The sequence below is a fragment of the Cnephaeus nilssonii genome (assembly GCF_951640355.1).
Source record: "Cnephaeus nilssonii genome assembly, chromosome: X".
NCBI classification, from domain to species: domain Eukaryota; kingdom Metazoa; phylum Chordata; class Mammalia; order Chiroptera; family Vespertilionidae; genus Cnephaeus; species Cnephaeus nilssonii.
In genome coordinates this window covers 5,894,933-5,913,464 of record NC_137071.1, presented here as the reverse complement: position 1 = coordinate 5,913,464, position 18,532 = coordinate 5,894,933, and the positions used below count along the sequence as shown (strand labels likewise).

General features: G+C 42.7%; 1 protein-coding gene across 1 annotated transcript; it reads right to left on the bottom strand.

Moving 5' to 3' along the window:
• Positions 1 to 478: 478 nt before the first annotated feature.
• On the bottom strand, positions 479 to 3,835 carry LOC307096075 (sal-like protein 4; the record flags this gene model as incomplete). Its single annotated transcript, XM_079765652.1, has 2 exons — positions 479 to 2,983; positions 3,236 to 3,835. The coding sequence occupies 2 exons, from the start codon at positions 3,833 to 3,835 to the stop codon at positions 479 to 481; spliced, it is 3,105 nt and encodes a 1,034-aa protein (XP_079621778.1).
• Positions 3,836 to 18,532: the final 14,697 nt, after the last annotated feature.

Genomic DNA, 18,532 nt, shown 5'->3' with positions numbered 1-18,532 from the left:
GGTTGAGGGGCATACAAAGCAGGTCCCTAAAGACAACAAACCTTGTCCATTTACCTGCATACAGTCACCACAGAAGTATACAGCACCCCTCCTCCCAATTAGGCTAAGCAGTTGTCTTTTCCATTGTGGTTCAGTAAGTTCCAACTTGAAACAGGTGACAGTCTTTGGAAATAGTAACTCTAGCTTGTACAAAGGTTTTATGTACACAGTTGGTTGCAAGTAACCAAGCTACTTTGCAAGACCTACTTCTTTCCAAAATTTAAAAGAAACACCAGTCTGTATGATTTTTGTTGTTGTGTTTTTTTGGTGTGTGTGTGTGTTATTTTCGCAAAGCAGCATAGCAACATTGTGATTGTAGGACTTGCTTGAGTTTGTGGTCACAACTGTAAACATCGTTTGCACATCAGTAAAAACAAACAGGAGGAGATGAGTTATAACAAAACAAAAAAAGAAGAAAAAAGGTTCAGGAGTGGTCACTCTACATTTCTCCTTCGAGTGGGCTCTCCTGTAGCTTAGCTTCCAGTAAGTGAGGGGACTGGTGTTTGGGAATGCTGTCAGCAGCACCTGCTTTTTCCACATCAGCACTAACAGCTGACTGAGAGCCATCTATCTTGGAGACAGTGGTGTTATCCACAGCAGAGCTTGCCCCCTGGGAAACTGGGGGAGTTGCGATACCTACACTCTGAATCACTGAGATCTGGTTGGTATTATTGGCCAGACTACCACTGAGCATGGTGGTGTACTGGTTGCACACAACAGGGTTCACATTCACTGAAGGGACCATGGTTTCCTGGGGAAACATTTCAGGAAGCCTCTTTCCATCTGTTCCTAACAGAACCATGGTGTTCTCAATGCCCTGCTTCCTCCCACAGTGTGCAGAGCTATTGTTGGCCGTGTGTGTCATATAGTGGGCCTGCAAGTTGTCTTTGGTGGTGAAAGCTTGCCTACGTATGTTACACACGAAGGGCTTCTTCTGCCCAGTGTGAGTCCACTCATGAATTTTAACAGCACTGGCCAATGAGTTCTTCCCGAACTGTGTGTAGCCATGTTGCTTGTCTTGTTGGCATGGCTGAGCTGCTAACAAAGATGGCATGCCTGGGGGTATGGTTGTGGGTCCAAATGCACCAGGAACTTCAATGTTGCCAAAGGTTGGCTGGGCCCCGGCAATTGTTAATGGGAGACTGCTCCAACCTTTCATATCAGTGTGGCTGTTCTTTGAGCTCTCTGTTTTGCCATCAGCATCAGGAAACTTGGACTTGATGCTTTCTGCTTTGCTATTGACTGGGGTGAGAGCCTGAAAAGACGTGACTTCCAGAAGGTCTGGATTTCGGCTCTGATACTTCTGGTCTCCTATCACTGAGGACAAGTTGATCAAGCCACCACTCTCCACCAAACCTTTTCCTCTGCTGCTCTGCTGCTGTGTGACCACAGGAGCAGGGCCCACAACCAGGGGAGCTGTGATGGTGAAACTTGGCATAGGTGATGTCGAGTGGATGCTCGGAAGAGGCATGGGGATCTTCGATGAGCTGCTAGGGGCATCCTGGGAGCCAACTTGGTCTACATCAGTGCTTTCAACATCATTGTGACATACGGCACTTGTGCTGCCATTCTCATCGATCTTCATTGGCTCAGGATCCCTAAAGTCACAAGGATTTTCCAGAGCAAGTGTGTTGGGAATCTGACCACTCGTGTGCATCTGAATATGTTGCTGCAACCTGACCGCATTGGTAAACTTCTTCTGGCAGATGGGGCACGAATGCTTCGCCTTTGTGGATGTTTTAGTTTGGTGAGTCTTTAAGTGTGCATTCAGGCTTTCTTTGCTGGAGAAGATTCGGTCACAGGTCTTACACTGGTGTGTACTCTCCCTGGTGTGGGTGCGGTAATGCACTTTGAGGGACCTTTTGGAGCTTAAGACACGGTGGCAAATGTGACATTCATGGGGGTGAGTGGTGGTCTTATCATTGTTCTCCACCAGCTGCTGCAACTTCAGAGTCTCTGACCCTGGCTTGGATGCCCCTCTCCGTTGGAAACCATCAACCCTTGGGTAATTATGGTCTGTCCACACCCCAGAGTATCGGTATCCATCCCCACTTTCTGGAGGCCAGGGCTGAGGGTAGTTGGCTAGTGAGCCACCCATTAGGTCCTTGGGGTTAGTCCCACAAGAGAGATTCTGAGGTTGCCCTACATTGGGGGTCTCTGTGACCAGGGCAGATTTGCTAAGACTTGATTCATCTTCAGGGACAGGTACAGAGAGTGCATAGGGAACACCAACGCCTGTCGCCATTTTGTCGTGGGACTCACCAAACAGTTGGGGGTTCGCCTTCACCTGGAAATGTTGATTCAAGTGCGCCTGGAGGTCATCCTCTGTGGTGAAACACTGGCCACAGGTAGAGCACACGAAGGGTCTCTCTTCAATATGTGAACGGAGGTGGACCTGCAAGGCGTTATCAGTCCCAAAAACCTTGCTACAGTGTTTACATTTGTACATGTAGAAGGAAGCCTTGTCTCTGGATTGGACATCCACTGGGGGGACATTGGATGGCCTCTCTTTCCCATTCGTGGATGGGTCTAACGCCACAGTGGCGAAAGGGCTCTGGAAGGGCACAGAGCCTGGGGCCTGAGGTACCAAAGCACCTGGAAGGTGGTTCGGAAGCATCCTTGACCCATCTGGCCTCGGGGCAATGGCTACCAGCCCTTGGGGCACAGAGCTGGTGGTGGGAGGGATATTTGCGTGAGGTAGGCTGGCTTGTTTCAAGGGGTCCAGAAACAGACCTTGGACCTGCTGGGACACATGGCTGCCTATGGTCTTCAGGGTATCAACTCCCGCTATGCCTGAGTGGAAGGTGTGGGCGGCCCACATGCTCACCCGGATGCGGATCTGCTCTGTGAGCTGCATCTGCTGTAGCTGCTGATGCTGCAGATACAGGACCTGCTCCAGGAACCATGGGATGCTGTTGGCACCAGGCAGAGGAGCAGGCAGTGGGGTGGGCAGGGGGGGAAGCAAGGGGGCAGGCACGGGGGGAAGTAGAGGGGAAGGCAGGGATGCAGGCAAGGGGGCAGGCATGGGGGTGGGCATGCGGGGAGGCAGGGGTGAGGGCAGTGGGGTGGGCAGGTGGGAAGGCAGGCGGGTGGGCAGGGGGTCATGCAGGGGGGTGAGTAGAGGGGAAGGTCGGGGGGAAGGCTGGGGGGAAGGCCGGGGGGTGGGCAGGAGGGGAGGCAGGGGGGCAGGCAGTATGTTGGCTCTCTGCTGACCCACTGCCACCTTGGTACCCCGTAGTGCTTGAAGAGTGACATTAGTTTTGGCCACTTTGCCTTTGGGTAAATAGCTTAAGTTCTGGGACGTGGGTGGCAGAGCAGTCTTCTTTAAATGCACAGACTCTGCCCCTGGCTTCTCCTTCATGTCCCATGAGCTGCCACCATGCTCCCTAGGACTGTCCTTACTGCTTGGATTGTGTGGTTGGTAGCTCTCCACAGCCCTGAAGTCTTTTGAAGGCACCAGCCCCTCCCTGTCCTTCACGATGAAGACAGGTCTAAATTTAGAGCAATTTTTCTTATGTTCTAAGAACTTAATCACGCTAAAGAACACTCCACAGCACATCTCACAGATGTGAGTCTTCTGCCAACAAGGTCTCTTTACTTTCACTTGGTCCCCATTCATGTCCTCACCAGTCCCCGGGTTGTTCGCTGGAGCACCTGGCTCCCTCACTGCCGACACCACTGTGGTCGCATCTGCAAACTTCGGGGCCAGCTGCTGCGGCTGCTGCTGCGGCTGCTGCTCTCCCTGGTCCTCCTCCAAGTTGATGTGTTGAGGTTTCACCTGCTTGCGCCTCGACATGATGCAAGTATTAGGACGCCAATCAAGCCACGATTATTTGCCCACTCTGCCACAAATTCCTGGAGTTGGAGATAAATTTTAAATAATAAAATTCTCAAATATAGAACCATAGAAACAAACAAAGGAACTAAGTAAAGACAATGGATATGAAAATTTTTCTTTTCACAGTCAAGGATGTTTCCAAATAGCGTTTTGAGAAAAAGGAACATGTCTTAATCATGTGGTGCTCAATAAATGATTGATTTACATTAAAGGAGGAATCAGAATTACCTGAGGAGTAGTAGAAACACAATGGCAAAGTAGCCTTTCAAGATTTCCTTTCATGGCTTATGTTTACCCTAGCCACTAAATCTCCTCCTAGTTCAAACCTACTTTCATGACATGATTTTTATCTCAATTTCATGTCTTCTTTACATTTTCAATCATTTCTTTAATTCTCTAGAAGTCCATCCAGTCACTACTAGCAGATGTCCAAGATGGCACACTCACAGGGCTGTTGAAGGAGGCCTTGAGTCCTTCTTATGGAGGCCTCTCCACAAGGCTGCCTGAGTGGCTTCAGGACAAGGCAGCTGACTTAGCCTAGAGCTAGTGATCTAGGACACAGTGCTTTTTCAACCACATGGTCTTTTATGACCTAGTCCCACAGGAGACATACCACTTCTGCCATATTCTATTTGTTAGAAGCAAGTCACTAAGTCCAACTTACACTCAAGAAGAGGGGACTTGATCTCCAGTTCTTGAAAGGAATAACAAAGAATTTATGGATAGATTTTAAATCACCACACAACTCTTCAAAGAACTAGTTCCTAACTATTGTCTTGTTCTTTACAAAGTCACTCTCAAATTTGCAAAGTGCTATGGTTTTGAGTTTAAACTGATGCCAATATATTTATAACCTTTAATGAGAACACAGTTTTTAAATTTCATAAGCATTTAGTTTACTAACCTTTTTTGCAGTAATTTTAGATTCACAGAAAATTACAAAAGTAGTACAAAAAATTCCTGTATACATTTATACATTTCACCCAGATTCCTTAAATGTTTCCAGGTATCCTTTTTCCCTCTCCCTCCCATTCTCTCTCTCTCTCTCTCTCTCTCTCTCTCTCTCTCTCTTTCTCCTACTCTTTCTAGATATATCTTTTCTGATTCATTTGAGAATAAATTGTAGGCAAAATTATCCCTTTACCCCTGAATACTTCAGTGTACATTTCCTAACACTTATGTTCTCTTATATACTCACTATACAATTATCAAAATCAGGAAAGTAACTATCTAATCTATAAACTTTATTCAATTGTCACCATTGTCCTACTAATGTCCTTTAGAGTAAAAGTGGGGGGGGCGGGCCTTCCACATCCAGAATTCAATTCAGAAACACATTTTGTATTTGTCACATCCCTTTACTCTCCTTTCATCTGAAGCAGTTCTTTGGTCTCTTTATCTCATGACCTTGACAATTCTTGAAGATTACAAGTCATTGCCTGGCCGGTGTAGCTCAGTGATTGAACATAGACCTATGAGCCAGAAAATCAGGGTTCAATCCCCAGTCAAGGCACATGCCTGGGTTGCAGGCTCGATTCCCAGTAGAAGGGATGCAGGAGGGAGCCGATCAATTATTCTCTCTCATCATTAATGTTTCTATCTCTCTCTCCCTCTCCCTTCCTCCCTGAAATAAAAATATATATTTTAATGAATTTGGCAATATAGCATGATACAAAATTAACACCCAGAAATCTATGGCTTTTTTTATACACCAATAATGAGCTCACAGAAAGAGAAACTAAAAAAACAATCCCATTTACCTTTGCAACAAAAAAATTAAGATACCTAGGGATAAATTTAACCAAGGAGGTAAAGGACCTGTACTCAGAAAATTACAGGACACAAAAAAAATAGAGGAAGACATAAACAAATGGAAGAATATACTGTGTTCATGGATTGGTACAATCAACATCATTAAAATGTCCATAATACCCAAAGCAATCTATAGATTCAGTGCACTCCCCATTAAAATACCAATGGCATAGTTCACAGACCTACAACGAACTTTCCAAAAATTCATCTGGAATAAAAAAAGACTCCGAATAGCTGCAGCAATCCTGAGAAACAAGAACAAAGTTGGGGAAATCACAATACCAGATATCAAGCTGTATTACAAAGCCACTGCTCTCAAAACTGCCTGGTACTGGCACCAGAACAGACATATAGACCAATGGAACAGAACAGAGAACCCAGAAATCAATCCAAGCCATTATGCTCAATTAATATTTGACAAAGGAGGCAAGAGCATACAATGGAGTCAAGACAGTCTCTTCAATAAATGATGTTGGGAAAATTGGACAGATACATGCAAAACAATGAAACTAGACCACCAACTTACACCATACACAAAAATAAACTGAAAATGGATAAAGAACTTAAACGTAAGATGGGAAACCATAAAAATCTTAGAAGCTATAGGCAGCAAAATAGCAGACATTTGTCATAGCAATATCTTTACCGATACAGCTCCTAGGGCAATGGAAACTAAAGAGAAAATAAACAAATGGGACTACATCAAAATAAAAAGCTTCTGCAAGGCAAAAGAAACCATCAACAAAACAAAAAGCCCACTGCCAATGTTATCACCGATAAGGTTTTAATCTCCAAATTTTATTTTTGTTACAACTTAACAAAAGGAAAATAAGCAATCCAATCAAAAAATGGGCAAATGACCTAAATAGATATTTTTTGAAAGAGGACATGCAGAAGGCCAAGAGACACATGAAAACATGCTCAAAGTCACTAATCATCTGAGAGAGGCAAATCAAAATGACAATAAGGTACCATCTCACACCTGTCAGAATGGCTATCATCAACATATCAACAAATAACAAGTCCTGGCGAGGATGCGAAGAAAAAGGAACCCTCGTGCACTGCTGGTGGGAATGCAGACTGGTGCAGCCACTGTGGAGAAAAGTATGGACTTTCCTCAAAAAAAAAACTAAAAATAGAACTTCCATTTGACCCAGTAATCCCACTTCTAGGAATATATCCCAAGAAATCAGAAACACCAATCAGAAAGGATATATGCACCCCTACGTTCATAGCAGCACAATTTACAATAGCTAAGATTTGGAAACAGCCTAAGTGCCCATCAGCAGATGAGTGGATTAGAAAACTGTGGTACATCTGCACAATGGAATACTACACTACTGTAAAAAAAAAATAAGGAATTCTTACCATTTGCAACAGCATGGATGGAACTGGAGAGCATTATGCTAAGTGAAATAAGTCAGTCAGAGAAAGATAAATATCACATGATCTCACTAATTTGTGGAATATAATGAACAACATAAACTTATGGACAAAAATAAAACCAGAGTCATAGAAGCAACTAACAGACTGTCCAACCTATGAGGGAAGCTGGGGGGGTGAGGGGATAAGAGATCAACCAAAGGACTTGTATGCATACATATGAGCATAACCAATTGACACAGACAGTAGGAGGGGGGTGAGGGCATGTGCTGGGGGTTGAGGGCTGCCAGGGAGAGGTCAATGGAGGGGGGAAGGAAACTTATGTAATACTTTAAACAATAAAGAATTAAAATATATTTTAAAGACTACAAGCAATTTATTATCTGTTTGCAAGCAGAAATATTCAATTTGCTTACAAACCTGCATCTTCATTCCTATATAAGCTTTGTAAATTGTTCTGACAATCACATAAAAATAAGCTCTCTTATATATTTTTAAAGTCAATGGCTTGTGAGATAGAATTAATAAAGAGAAAGAATCCAACATCAATCTTGCCTTTGCTATGGAGCTGTCCCACCAGTGGACCAAAGAGTGGATGAAATAGGATTACAAAAGGAATGACAGAATTAAAATATCAATATTTTGCAACCCCTAATGAACAAATAAATCCAAACATTAATCATCAAAGGCTGCTAATATACAAAAAGAATCAGACATTATGTGCTTCTGGCTGGGCTAATCATACGCAATGCTACCTATGAAGTACAATTGCCAAAAAAAAGCAAACCTCAATTTCATCAAGTCTCTCTAACTCAGTACTGTCCAATGCAAGACACTATGTAATTTTCTATCTTCTAGTTGCCAAATTAAAAGCAACTAAAAATAAATATGTGAAATTCATTTTACTAACACTTATTTAACCCAATATTTCTAAAATATTATCATGTCAACATGAAATTATTAAAGAGATAGTTTACATTCTTTTTTGTACTAAGTTTTTGAAATTTGGTACGTATTTTACATTTATAGCACATCTCAATTTCAACTAGTGTTAAAGAAAATAATTATTCAGATATTTGTTAAAGATGGTAAGGCAGACTTTATTCAAGAGGGACTACTACATGGAGGTTTTACAGTAGGGAGAAAGACTGGGCTCAACTCTGAATACAAGGATAGCCAAAGAGCAGAGTCGGGACCAGTGGATAGAAAATTATTAAGACAAAACATCAAAGTTAGGGGGGATTCTTCTAAAATGAACTCAACTGAAGGTAGGCCAGGGTGATAAGCTATTGAGGGTAGGGGATGAGGAGTTTGATAAGATATTAAGAGTGGGAGATTTTCCCGGCCGGCATGGCTCACTGGTTGAGCATTGACCTATAAACCAGGAGGTCAGAGTTCGATTCCCAGTCAAGGCACATGCCCGGATTTCAGGCTTGATCTCCAGTGTGGGACATGCAGGAGGCAGCTGATCAATGATTCTCTCTCATCATTGATATTGCTACCTCTCTCTCCTTCTCCCTTCCTCTCTGAAATCAATTTTATATATATATTAGAGGCCCGGTGCATGAATTCGTACATGGGTGGGGTCCGGCCAGCCTGGCCAGGGGGAGGGGACATGGGTGGTTGGCCGGCCTGCCTGCTGGTCGAACTCCTGGTTGAGGGGACAATTTGCATATTAGCCTTTTATTATATAGGATATACACTGAGTGGCCAGATTATTATGCGTTCAGAGATCATAATAATCTGGCCACTCAGTGTATACACACACACACACACACACGCACACGCACACGCACACACACACTAGAGGCCTGGTGTACGAATTTGTGCACGGGTGGGGTCCCTTGGCCTGGCCGCTGATTGAACCCTATGGGGGTGGGGCTGGCTGGCCAGGGGGAGGGACCCTGGGAGGTTGGCCAGCCGGGGGGAGGGGCCACGGGAGGTTGGCTGTGGGAGCGCACTGACCACCAGGAGGCAGCTCCTGCAGTGAGTGTCTGCCCCCTGGTGGTCAGTGAGTGTCATAGCAACTGGTCTACTGGTTGTTCCAGTTGTTCCAGTCGTTCGTTCGTAATGGTCACTTAGGCTTTATATACTAGTATATACTAGAGGCCCAATGCACAAAATTCATGCACTGGGGGGTCCCTCAGCCCGGCCTGTGCCCTCTCGCAGTCTGGGACTCCTCACTCCTTACCACCCACCTGCTTGCTGCTCCTTAGTGCTGCTGCAGAGGCGGGCTAGGCTCCCGCCACTGCCGCTGTGCTCACTAGCCATGAGCCCGGCTTCTGGCTGAGCGGCGCTCCCTGGGAGCACACTGACCACCAGGAGGAAGCTCCTGCATTGAGCATCTGGTGGTCAGTGCGCATCATAGCAACCTGTCATTCTGGTCATTCTGCTGTTAACAGTCGCTTAGGCTTTTATTATATAGACTAGAGGCCTGGTGCACGAAATTCATGCACGGGGGGGCGGTGTCCCTCAGCCCAGCCTGCACCCTCTCCAATCTGGGACCCCTCGAGGGATGTCCGACTGCCTGTTTAGGCCCGATCCCACTCTCACAATCCAGGACTGCTGGCTCCCAACTGCTCGCCTGCCTGCCTTCCTGATTGCCCCTAATCACTTCTGCCTGCCAGCCTGATCACCCCCTAACCACTCCCCTGCCAGCCTGATTGATGCCTAACTGTTCCCCTGCCAGCCTCTTTGCCCCTAACTGCCCTCCCCTGCAGGCCTGGGTCCCTCCCAACTGCCCTTCCCTGCAGGCCTGGGTCCCCCCTAACTTCCCTCCTCTGCCAGCTTGGTCAGACCTAACTGCCCTCCCCTGCAGGCCTGATCGCCCCCAACTGCCCTCCCTTGCAGGCCTGGTCCCTCCCAACTGCCCTCCCCTGCTGGCCATCTTGTGGTGGCCATCTTGTGTCCACATGGGGGCAGCCATCTTGTGTGTTGGAGTGATGGTCAATCTGCATATTACTCTTTTATTAGATAGAATGTGTGTGTGTGTGTGTGTGTGTGTGTGTGTGTGTGTGTGGAGAGAGAGAGATTTTCACTAAACTAACCCAGAAGAATTCTTGCTAAAACTGAATTAAGAAGGTGGAGGACAAAGCCCAAGGCCAGAACCTAGTTAGAAAGGTTCACACTCAGAGGAGGTTGATTCAAGTTTGGTCAAGGACAGAGTCTTTGCCACTAGTCACAGAACTATCAATGGGCAGGAAATGCAGAAGACAGGAATATGTTAGAGGAGTAAGAGGAGTAAGCAGCCAAAGCCAGACAGAGGGATTCTCTACAAGACAATTTGACTTCTTCAACAAATAAATTGCAAAGAAGAAAAGGAGATGCTGTGGGTGGGGGCTATACAAGAAAAGAGATTTAAGGTGCATATAATTCAATTACAATCTGTGGTTCTGATTTGGATCCCCATTCAAACCAACTAAAACAAATGTATGGCACTTATGAAGCAAACAGTAATTTGAACACTGGCTAAATAGTCAGTGATAGTAATTATTGTTTAATTATTTCAGGTGTGATAATAGTCTTATAGTTAAGTATAAACAGAGTCCTTATAAAGACACATTGTGAAAAGTTTGAGTGAAATTATATTGTTTTAGATTCACTTCAAAATTATAAGAAGTTCCCATTTATATGAAATATCTAGAATATGAATATCCTAGAGACTGAAAGCAGATTAGTGTTTACCAGGACTGGAAGGAGGGGAGAATAGGGACCCTTCTGAAATTAACTGTGATGGTTGGACAAAGTTGTAAATTACTAAATGCTACTTAATTATAAACTTTTAAATGGTGGGAATGATGAATTTTGTGTTAGATGAATGTTATCACAATAAATAAATGTTTGAAAAAAAACAAAACTATAATAGAGGGAGCATGTGGGATTATAGATGAAGCAACTGAGTTAGAATTTATATCTGTTGAAAGGGGGTGATAGATACATGAGGGGATTCATTTCACTATTCTTTTTATGTTGTATATGTCTGAATTTCCCATAATACAAAAATTTTTAAACAAAGTCAAAGCCCTGGCCAGTGTTCTAAGTGGTTAGACCTAATGATCACAGGTTCAATTCCTAATCAAGGGCACATACCAGGTTACAGGTTAGGACAATTGGGACACATGCAGGAGGCAACCAATCGATGTGTCTCTCTCACATCGATGTTCCTCTCTTTCTCTCCCACCTCCCTCCCTCCCTTCCACTCTCTCTAGCAATCAATGAGAAAAATTTCCTCGGGTGAGGATAAACAAAACAAACAAAAACAAAGTCAACTATAAGGGGAATTTGAATGTGGACTATGCATTAGATTATGTTTAATGATATTGTTTTTTTGTTTTTTTTAAATATATTTTATTGATTTTTCACAGAGAGGAAGGGAGAGGGATAGAGAGCTAGAAACATCGATGAGAGAGAGACATCGACCAGCTGCCTCCTGCACACCCCGCACCAGGGGATGTGCCCGCAACCAACGTACATGCCCTCGACTGGAATCGAACCCGGGACCTTCCAGTCCGCAGACCGGGACCTTCCAGTCTGCAGACCAACGCTCTATCCACTGAGCCAAACCAGTTTCGGCGATATTGTTTATTTTTAAAGTGTGATAATGAAATAGTCTTTATGAAAAACAACCCATATAGATGCATTTTATATTATCTATAGGCAAAATGCCATACTATCTTGAATTTGCATTAATTCAAGACACAAAAGAAAAAAACAGGGAGTGATTTGTTTGAAACAAGAATTGTAAAATATTGGCAACTGTTTTAGCTGAGTGATGGGTACAAAGGAAGATTTACACCAATCTAATTTTTTATGTTTGCGTTTTCCAAAATAAAATATTTATTTTATTTTTAAAGAAAATACCAATCCTTATGAGCATCTCCCTTAGCAGTCCAATTTTTAATTCCAATATGCAAGCTCTCACCTGGACTCCTTTATCTAAGTGTTTTTGAACCTAACATTAGACAGAAATGTTTATTAGGTCATGCCTTTCTCTTTGAAAATAGTGACGTATCTGGCAACTACTCAGATATTTTTTAAAGAATGTGACCTCGTAAGAAAGTTCAGCACATCTGGCTGACAATGCCTTCCTGCCTTTTGCACTGAAAGAAATTAGAAGAGTATGTTCATTTTGAAGAGGATGTTTATTCACATGTGGGATATTATCTTCATAAGACTCCACCCTTTAACTGAAATGGGGGCCGGGAACAGGAGCACCCACTAATAAACTGGATTTTTTTTCTTTTTTTAGCTTCAGAACCTCTTGGGAGAATATGTGTTTGCAAACAGTTTCCATATTACTACACCTGCCAACACTGGGTTTTAAAAAATTGAAGAGTTTATCACCGGAGTGCTATAATTGCATTGATAGAAAAAGGCTTTGCCTGGCCGGTGTAGGTCAGGAGTTGAGCATCGACCCAAAACCTGGGCTCAATCCCCAGTAGGGGCGTGCAGGAGGCAGCCGATGGATATTTCTCTCTCAGCAATGTTTCTATCTCTCTGTCCTTCTCCCTTCCTCTCTCTCTAAAATCAATAAAAAACATATTTTTTAAAAAGACTGTAATGCACAATCAGGCTTTAATCGGAGGCCTTGTACAACAGAAGAATTGAAAACAGTTTTTGAGAGCTTGTTTGGAGGTTCTAGCAGGGGAGCGCAGCTACTCGTATACCCTTGACCTAAGACCGGTCCTCTCCTCTGGGGGGAAGGTCGTCCTCTTCGACCGAGCGCGCAGCTTCGGGAGGGACACACATGGATCGGTGAGGGAGGAGGGGGACACCCGCCTAGCCAGCCAGATCAGCCGAATCAACCCTGGCGATCAATGGGGTGACAGATGTCGCAGCCAGATCGCCCTCACATCCTGAAAACAGTTTTTGAGTTCATGAAACTCATTCTCAATTTTTACCTAAACCAGCCGTTTCATGTAACCCAATGGACTCTTTTTTTTTTTTTTAAACTATGCTTTTTGGAGCCCGATCCCACCTAGCAAAGCCTCAACTGACTTCTGATCCTTTAGAAAAGCACTATTACTCCTGCTTGGGTCTAAAGGGCTTACCTCATGGATGTTGTTAAATCAATTGGGATAATGTGTGTAGATGTGTTTTAAATGCACTAGCTTTCAGGCCTTGGGATACAACTTCAACGCCTATGACTGAAGGAGCTGGAAGCAGAGAGGAAGCTTGAGCCAGACTTACCAGATGAGTAAGAAAGACTGGGACCTGTCCACAATCGGTTGCACAGGGGCTCCTGACAGCACCAAGGCCGAGCAAGAGGAAAACGTCTGATCCCAAACGCTGGAGGATTTAGAGACCTGCGGAAAATCAGGAATCAGGGATTCTGAGAGTGGTTCAGGTAGCCTCGGTCCTGCTCCTTACTTTGATTGTTTCTACATTCATTCTTTTTGGTCCTTCTGAGTTTGCATTTATCACACCAGTTCATTTAAAAGTTTTAACCCTTTTCCACAGAAGGAAGCTGACAGGCGTGCGGCTCTGAGAAACATGACTCTCTTGGTAGCTACCCTCTATGTTTACATTTTTGTTTGTGAAGCTGCCTCCCCTGCCCCCTTGCCTTCCAGACAATTGATTTGATCAATGCAATTAAAAGTATATTTATTTCCCCATTTTCACACACACACCCCAAAAATAAAAGAAAAGCACTATTAGAAAACTTTTACAAGCCTGTTACATCCCCAGAGATAACGGGATTGAAATGTATATTAGGCAAGTGTATGAGAGTTCATCAAGTACATAGCATGACACACTAGAATGACTATAATAAAAAGAGAGATAATAACAAGTGCTGGTGAGGATGCAGAGAAATTGGGACCCTTACACACTGCTGATGGGAATGTAAAATGGTGCAGCTTCTTAGGAAAGTAGTCTGACTTCCTCAAAAAAATTAAAAACAGAATTACCATATGACCCAGCAATTAGAAATGAAAATATATGTCCACACAAAACTTGTACACATAGCAGAATGATTCAGTTATCCATAAAGTGGAAACAACTCAAATGTCCACCATCTAATGCACAGATAAATAAAATGTGGTCTATCCATACAATAAAATATTATCCTATATAATAAAAGGCTAATATGCAGATCGACCTCTCCCGCCCCCGGCAGCAGCACTAAGGATGTCCAACTAATGGCTTAGGGTGCAGGCCGGGCTGACGGGATCCCCCTCCCCCCGAGTACACGAATTTTATGCTCCGGGCCTCTAGTTCAATAATAAAAAGGAATGAAGTAATGGTTCATGCTACAACATGGATAAACCTGGAAAAAATTATGCTAAGTGAAATAAGCCAGACACAAAGGACCACATATATGATTATATTTCAATGTAATGTCCAGAACAGGCAAATCTAGAAAGACAGAGTGGTTGCCTAGGGCTGGGTGGGGCAGATTGGAGGAAAAGGGGAAGTGACTGCCAGTGGGTACAGGGTTTCTTTAGGGGGTGATGAAAATGTTCTGGAATTAGTACTGATGTCTGAACAACTCTGAATATACTAAAACCCAGTGAATTATATACTTTAAAAGGGTTAATTTTATGGCATGTGAATTATGTCTCAATTTCTTAACATGTTTTTTAAATACACAGCATGTCACTACCACCTCTCCATTATTTCCTTGTCAGAGCAAAGAAAGAACAGTGTGTGGTGGGTAAGACAACACCTAGTTCCTCTCCTTTACCTAAGTCATGCTTGGAATTTAACTCCCAGTTTATACCAGTCCACACTGACACAAACAAGCAACACTTCACACCAGGTGTTGCCACTCTTTGCCACTTCATTACATCATGCAAATGCCATGATCACCTTGGACTACTTCAACTAAAAACAAACATAAAGACTCGGCAGGGAGAGCAGTGAAAACTGAGGCTTCCCAAATGGAGCTCTTTTAAATCTTGCCTCTCCCTCCCTCTTTCTTACCCTGGATCAAAGTCCCCAACAGAAGTCCGTGGTTCCTCAGAGTGGGACCACATGAAGCAGCTCCATCTGAGTGCCCAGGTGGAGAGGGCAGGCCTCCAGCCTTTTCCCAGGCTTCGTGACAGCTATTTCTCTTTCCTGCCCTGTGGGAAAAAGCAGTTTAACAGCTCAGTAAGCTCTCACTTGACACAGTGGATATGTTACATAGGTTTCTGAAACTGTATGAACCATATTTTCATAAGGATAAATTAAATTTGAACAAATTCAGGACATGCTTAAAAATAAATCTTATTAGGAATCATTTTGTTAAATGATTAATTACCTCTATTATTTATTGGGTCATCCTTGATTTTCAGACATCTAGTTGACTTAAAGTACAGGAGACATATAATACAAAGATTCTGTATTATAGATATATATATATATATATCATCAGAGAAGAGCTTTCTGAACCCAGAAAATGATTAAGTTCAGATCTTAAGTAGTGAAATTAATTTAAAACTTTCTTTTTAGCAATTTTCAAACCACATAGCCAAAATGTACTTAGTAAGTTAGTAAGACTAACTCCGAGTGGGTTTTTTTGCTTTCTTTTTTAAAATAAATGAAAATTCTCCCTCAAGTTAATTTATATAACAATGAGACAAAATATAAGCATGTGAAATAATAACTAAAATTTTAAAATATAATTATCTGACCCAAATTTTCATTGATAGATAAATGGCTAAAATAACGTCGTTTATACACATAATGGAATATTATTCACCCATACAAATGAAGGAAATCCTGACACATGCTACAATATGAACCTTGAGTTCATCCATACAATGTTAGAGAAAGGCAAATACTCTATGATCTCACTTATATATGAAATATAAAAACATCGAGCTCATAGAAACAGAGAATGATTACCAGGGCTGAGGGGAGGAGGAAATGGGGAGGTGTTGGTCAAACGGTACAAACTTCCAGTTATAAGATGACTAATTTCTGGGATATAATGTACAACATGGTGATTATAGTTAATAATGTATTGCATACTTGCAAGCTGCTAAGAGAGAAAATCTTAAAAGTCCCATACTGCTGATATTTTGGTAAATCTTTCTGTGGATGCCAATGGTTCTTCCTACTGTCAAGCCTTTCCTGTCCCCAATTACCTCCTTGGTCACTTTCCAACAAGTATCTTCTGAGACGTGTTGACTGAGTGCAGTCCTCAGAAGGGGTCCGTAGTTCAAGAGTCTCAAAGGAAAAAATAAAACAACGGTGTCTACATACATTCAATAAGTTTGAAAATGTAGAATAAATTATGATTTTCACAGACAACTTCAATTATCATTACAATCCTAAAGTTTGTACATTCACTATAAAGACTCAAGTGGTCGGTTTCTTTCAACTAACATTCAGTTGCTAGGGTGAATTTTATCTCAGCTCATGTATTTTTATGTCACTTGCATCATATTATTACTTACATTTATCCAATTTTCATTTTTAGTTGTAACCAAAGTGCTTCCTCATAGTCCCAATTTGTAAAACTGGGTAAGCGGTCCACTGAAGCATAAAGGAAAAGTTATCTAGGCCGTGGCCGAGTACCTCAGTTGGTTAGAGCATGGTCCCCATAAGCCAAGATTGCTCCAGTCAGAGCACATACAAGAAGCAACCAATGAATGCATAAAAAGTGAACAAATTGATGTGTGTTTTTTTTCTCTCTCTCTCTTTCAAATCAACAAGTAAAGAAAGAAAAAGTTATCTAAATACTGCAGTGCAGAATAAATTCATAAATGCCAACATGCATAAGAAGTCTGTGTGAAAACAGAGCTGACTGTATTACTGAGGCAAGAGTGATGGGCAGACAAAAAAGACTAGGAATAAGAAATACAGAAATTATATAAAAATTAGATTTTGCCTCTAGATCCCTGTGCTTTGCCTGTTCTGCAACTGTCAAATAGTGGCAGGAAGTCACTGAAGCCTTTGAATACTGCTCATAAACAAAGCACAATTACCTCTCTGGTAAACCAACTGGAAATTTCCAGAATAAGTTAAAAATTGTGCTTTCCAGGATGCTAAAGGTTCAACTTGTACTACTGCCAAGAATTTTGTAAAACCACTCACAAAGTTAATGGAAATGTTATGCTAAGAAGGAAAATGGAATGGCCAGTTGCCAAAATTCTCTGATCAAATGATGGTGTTGTACACCCCCTAATACCAATGGTATTCTGTATAAACAAGCACTTATTACAGTGTTTATGAGAATAGATAGTTCACATTACAACTACAATAAATCTGTTCTTGGCATATAAAATGAGCATACATGGTCCTAGCTGGTTTGGCTCAGTGGATAGAGGATCCCAGGTTCGATTCTGGTCAAGGGCACATGCCTAGGTTGCAGGCTTGATCCCCATTAGGGGACCTGCAGGAGGCAGCCAATTAGTGATTCTCTCTCATCATTGATGTTTCTATCTCTTTTTCCCTCTCCCTTCCTCTCTGAAATCAATAAAGATATATTTGTTAAAATAAATAAATAAGTAAGCATATATGAGTGAAATGTGCTCAGTGTTTTCTTTTATCTCTGAACACCCATGTTACACAGAAATTTTTCATTTAGATAAAAAATATTGTGGGAGCCAGCAGTGCAGTATGCACACAGCAGTGCAGGGCTTTGCTAAGTGAGTCAGATTGGTGGCAAGTGACAGAAAAACAGTTGAAACTGTCTTAAGCCATTTATTTTTTGTTGCTGTTGTTAATCCTCACCCGAGGATATTTTTCCATTGATTTTCAGAGAGAGTGGGAGGGAGGGGGAGAGACAGAGAGAGAAACATCGATGTGAGAGAGACACATCATCTGGTTGCCTCCCATACATGCCCTGACCAGGGCCAGGGATCCAGCCTGCAACCGAGGTTCATGCCCTGGACCGAAATCAAACCCAGGACCCTTCAATCCTCCAGCCAACACTCTATCCATTGAGCCAAACTGGCTAGGGCAAACCATTGATCATTTATTGGCTCATACAACTTAATTCAGGAACTCAAACAATATCATCACAAGTTGTTTTATAGTTCTCCTCTCTGCCTTCCCCTCTGTTAGCTTCATTTTCAGGCTCCAAAGAGCTGCTCCAGTCGCACATGCTCTCCGATTGAAGTCCAACTGGCCACTCATGCGATAGCCCCAACTAACATCTACGGTACTTGAATCTCATTGGCTAAGTCTAACTGGGTCACCTGCCCATCCATGAATCAGCTTCTTTGGCCAAGGGAAGGTTATGCTTTGACTGGCCACACTTGAGTCACTGTCTATCACCAAAGCACAGAATCTGAGATGCAAGAGGGGCTGGTCTTCCAAAGGAAAACAAGGAAATTATATAAGCAAATGTTGAATGGACAATATGGAAGGGGATAACAGATGACAGCTACAGTGTGTGAATAAAATGGCACTTTTTTCACACTCCCTTATTCATTTGGGATGGCCGATGTCAGCACCCTGCTTCTTGATTCAATGTGAAAGTAATGTCACCAAACTGCCGCCACTGACTGCTGCCTGTTTTTTCATTAT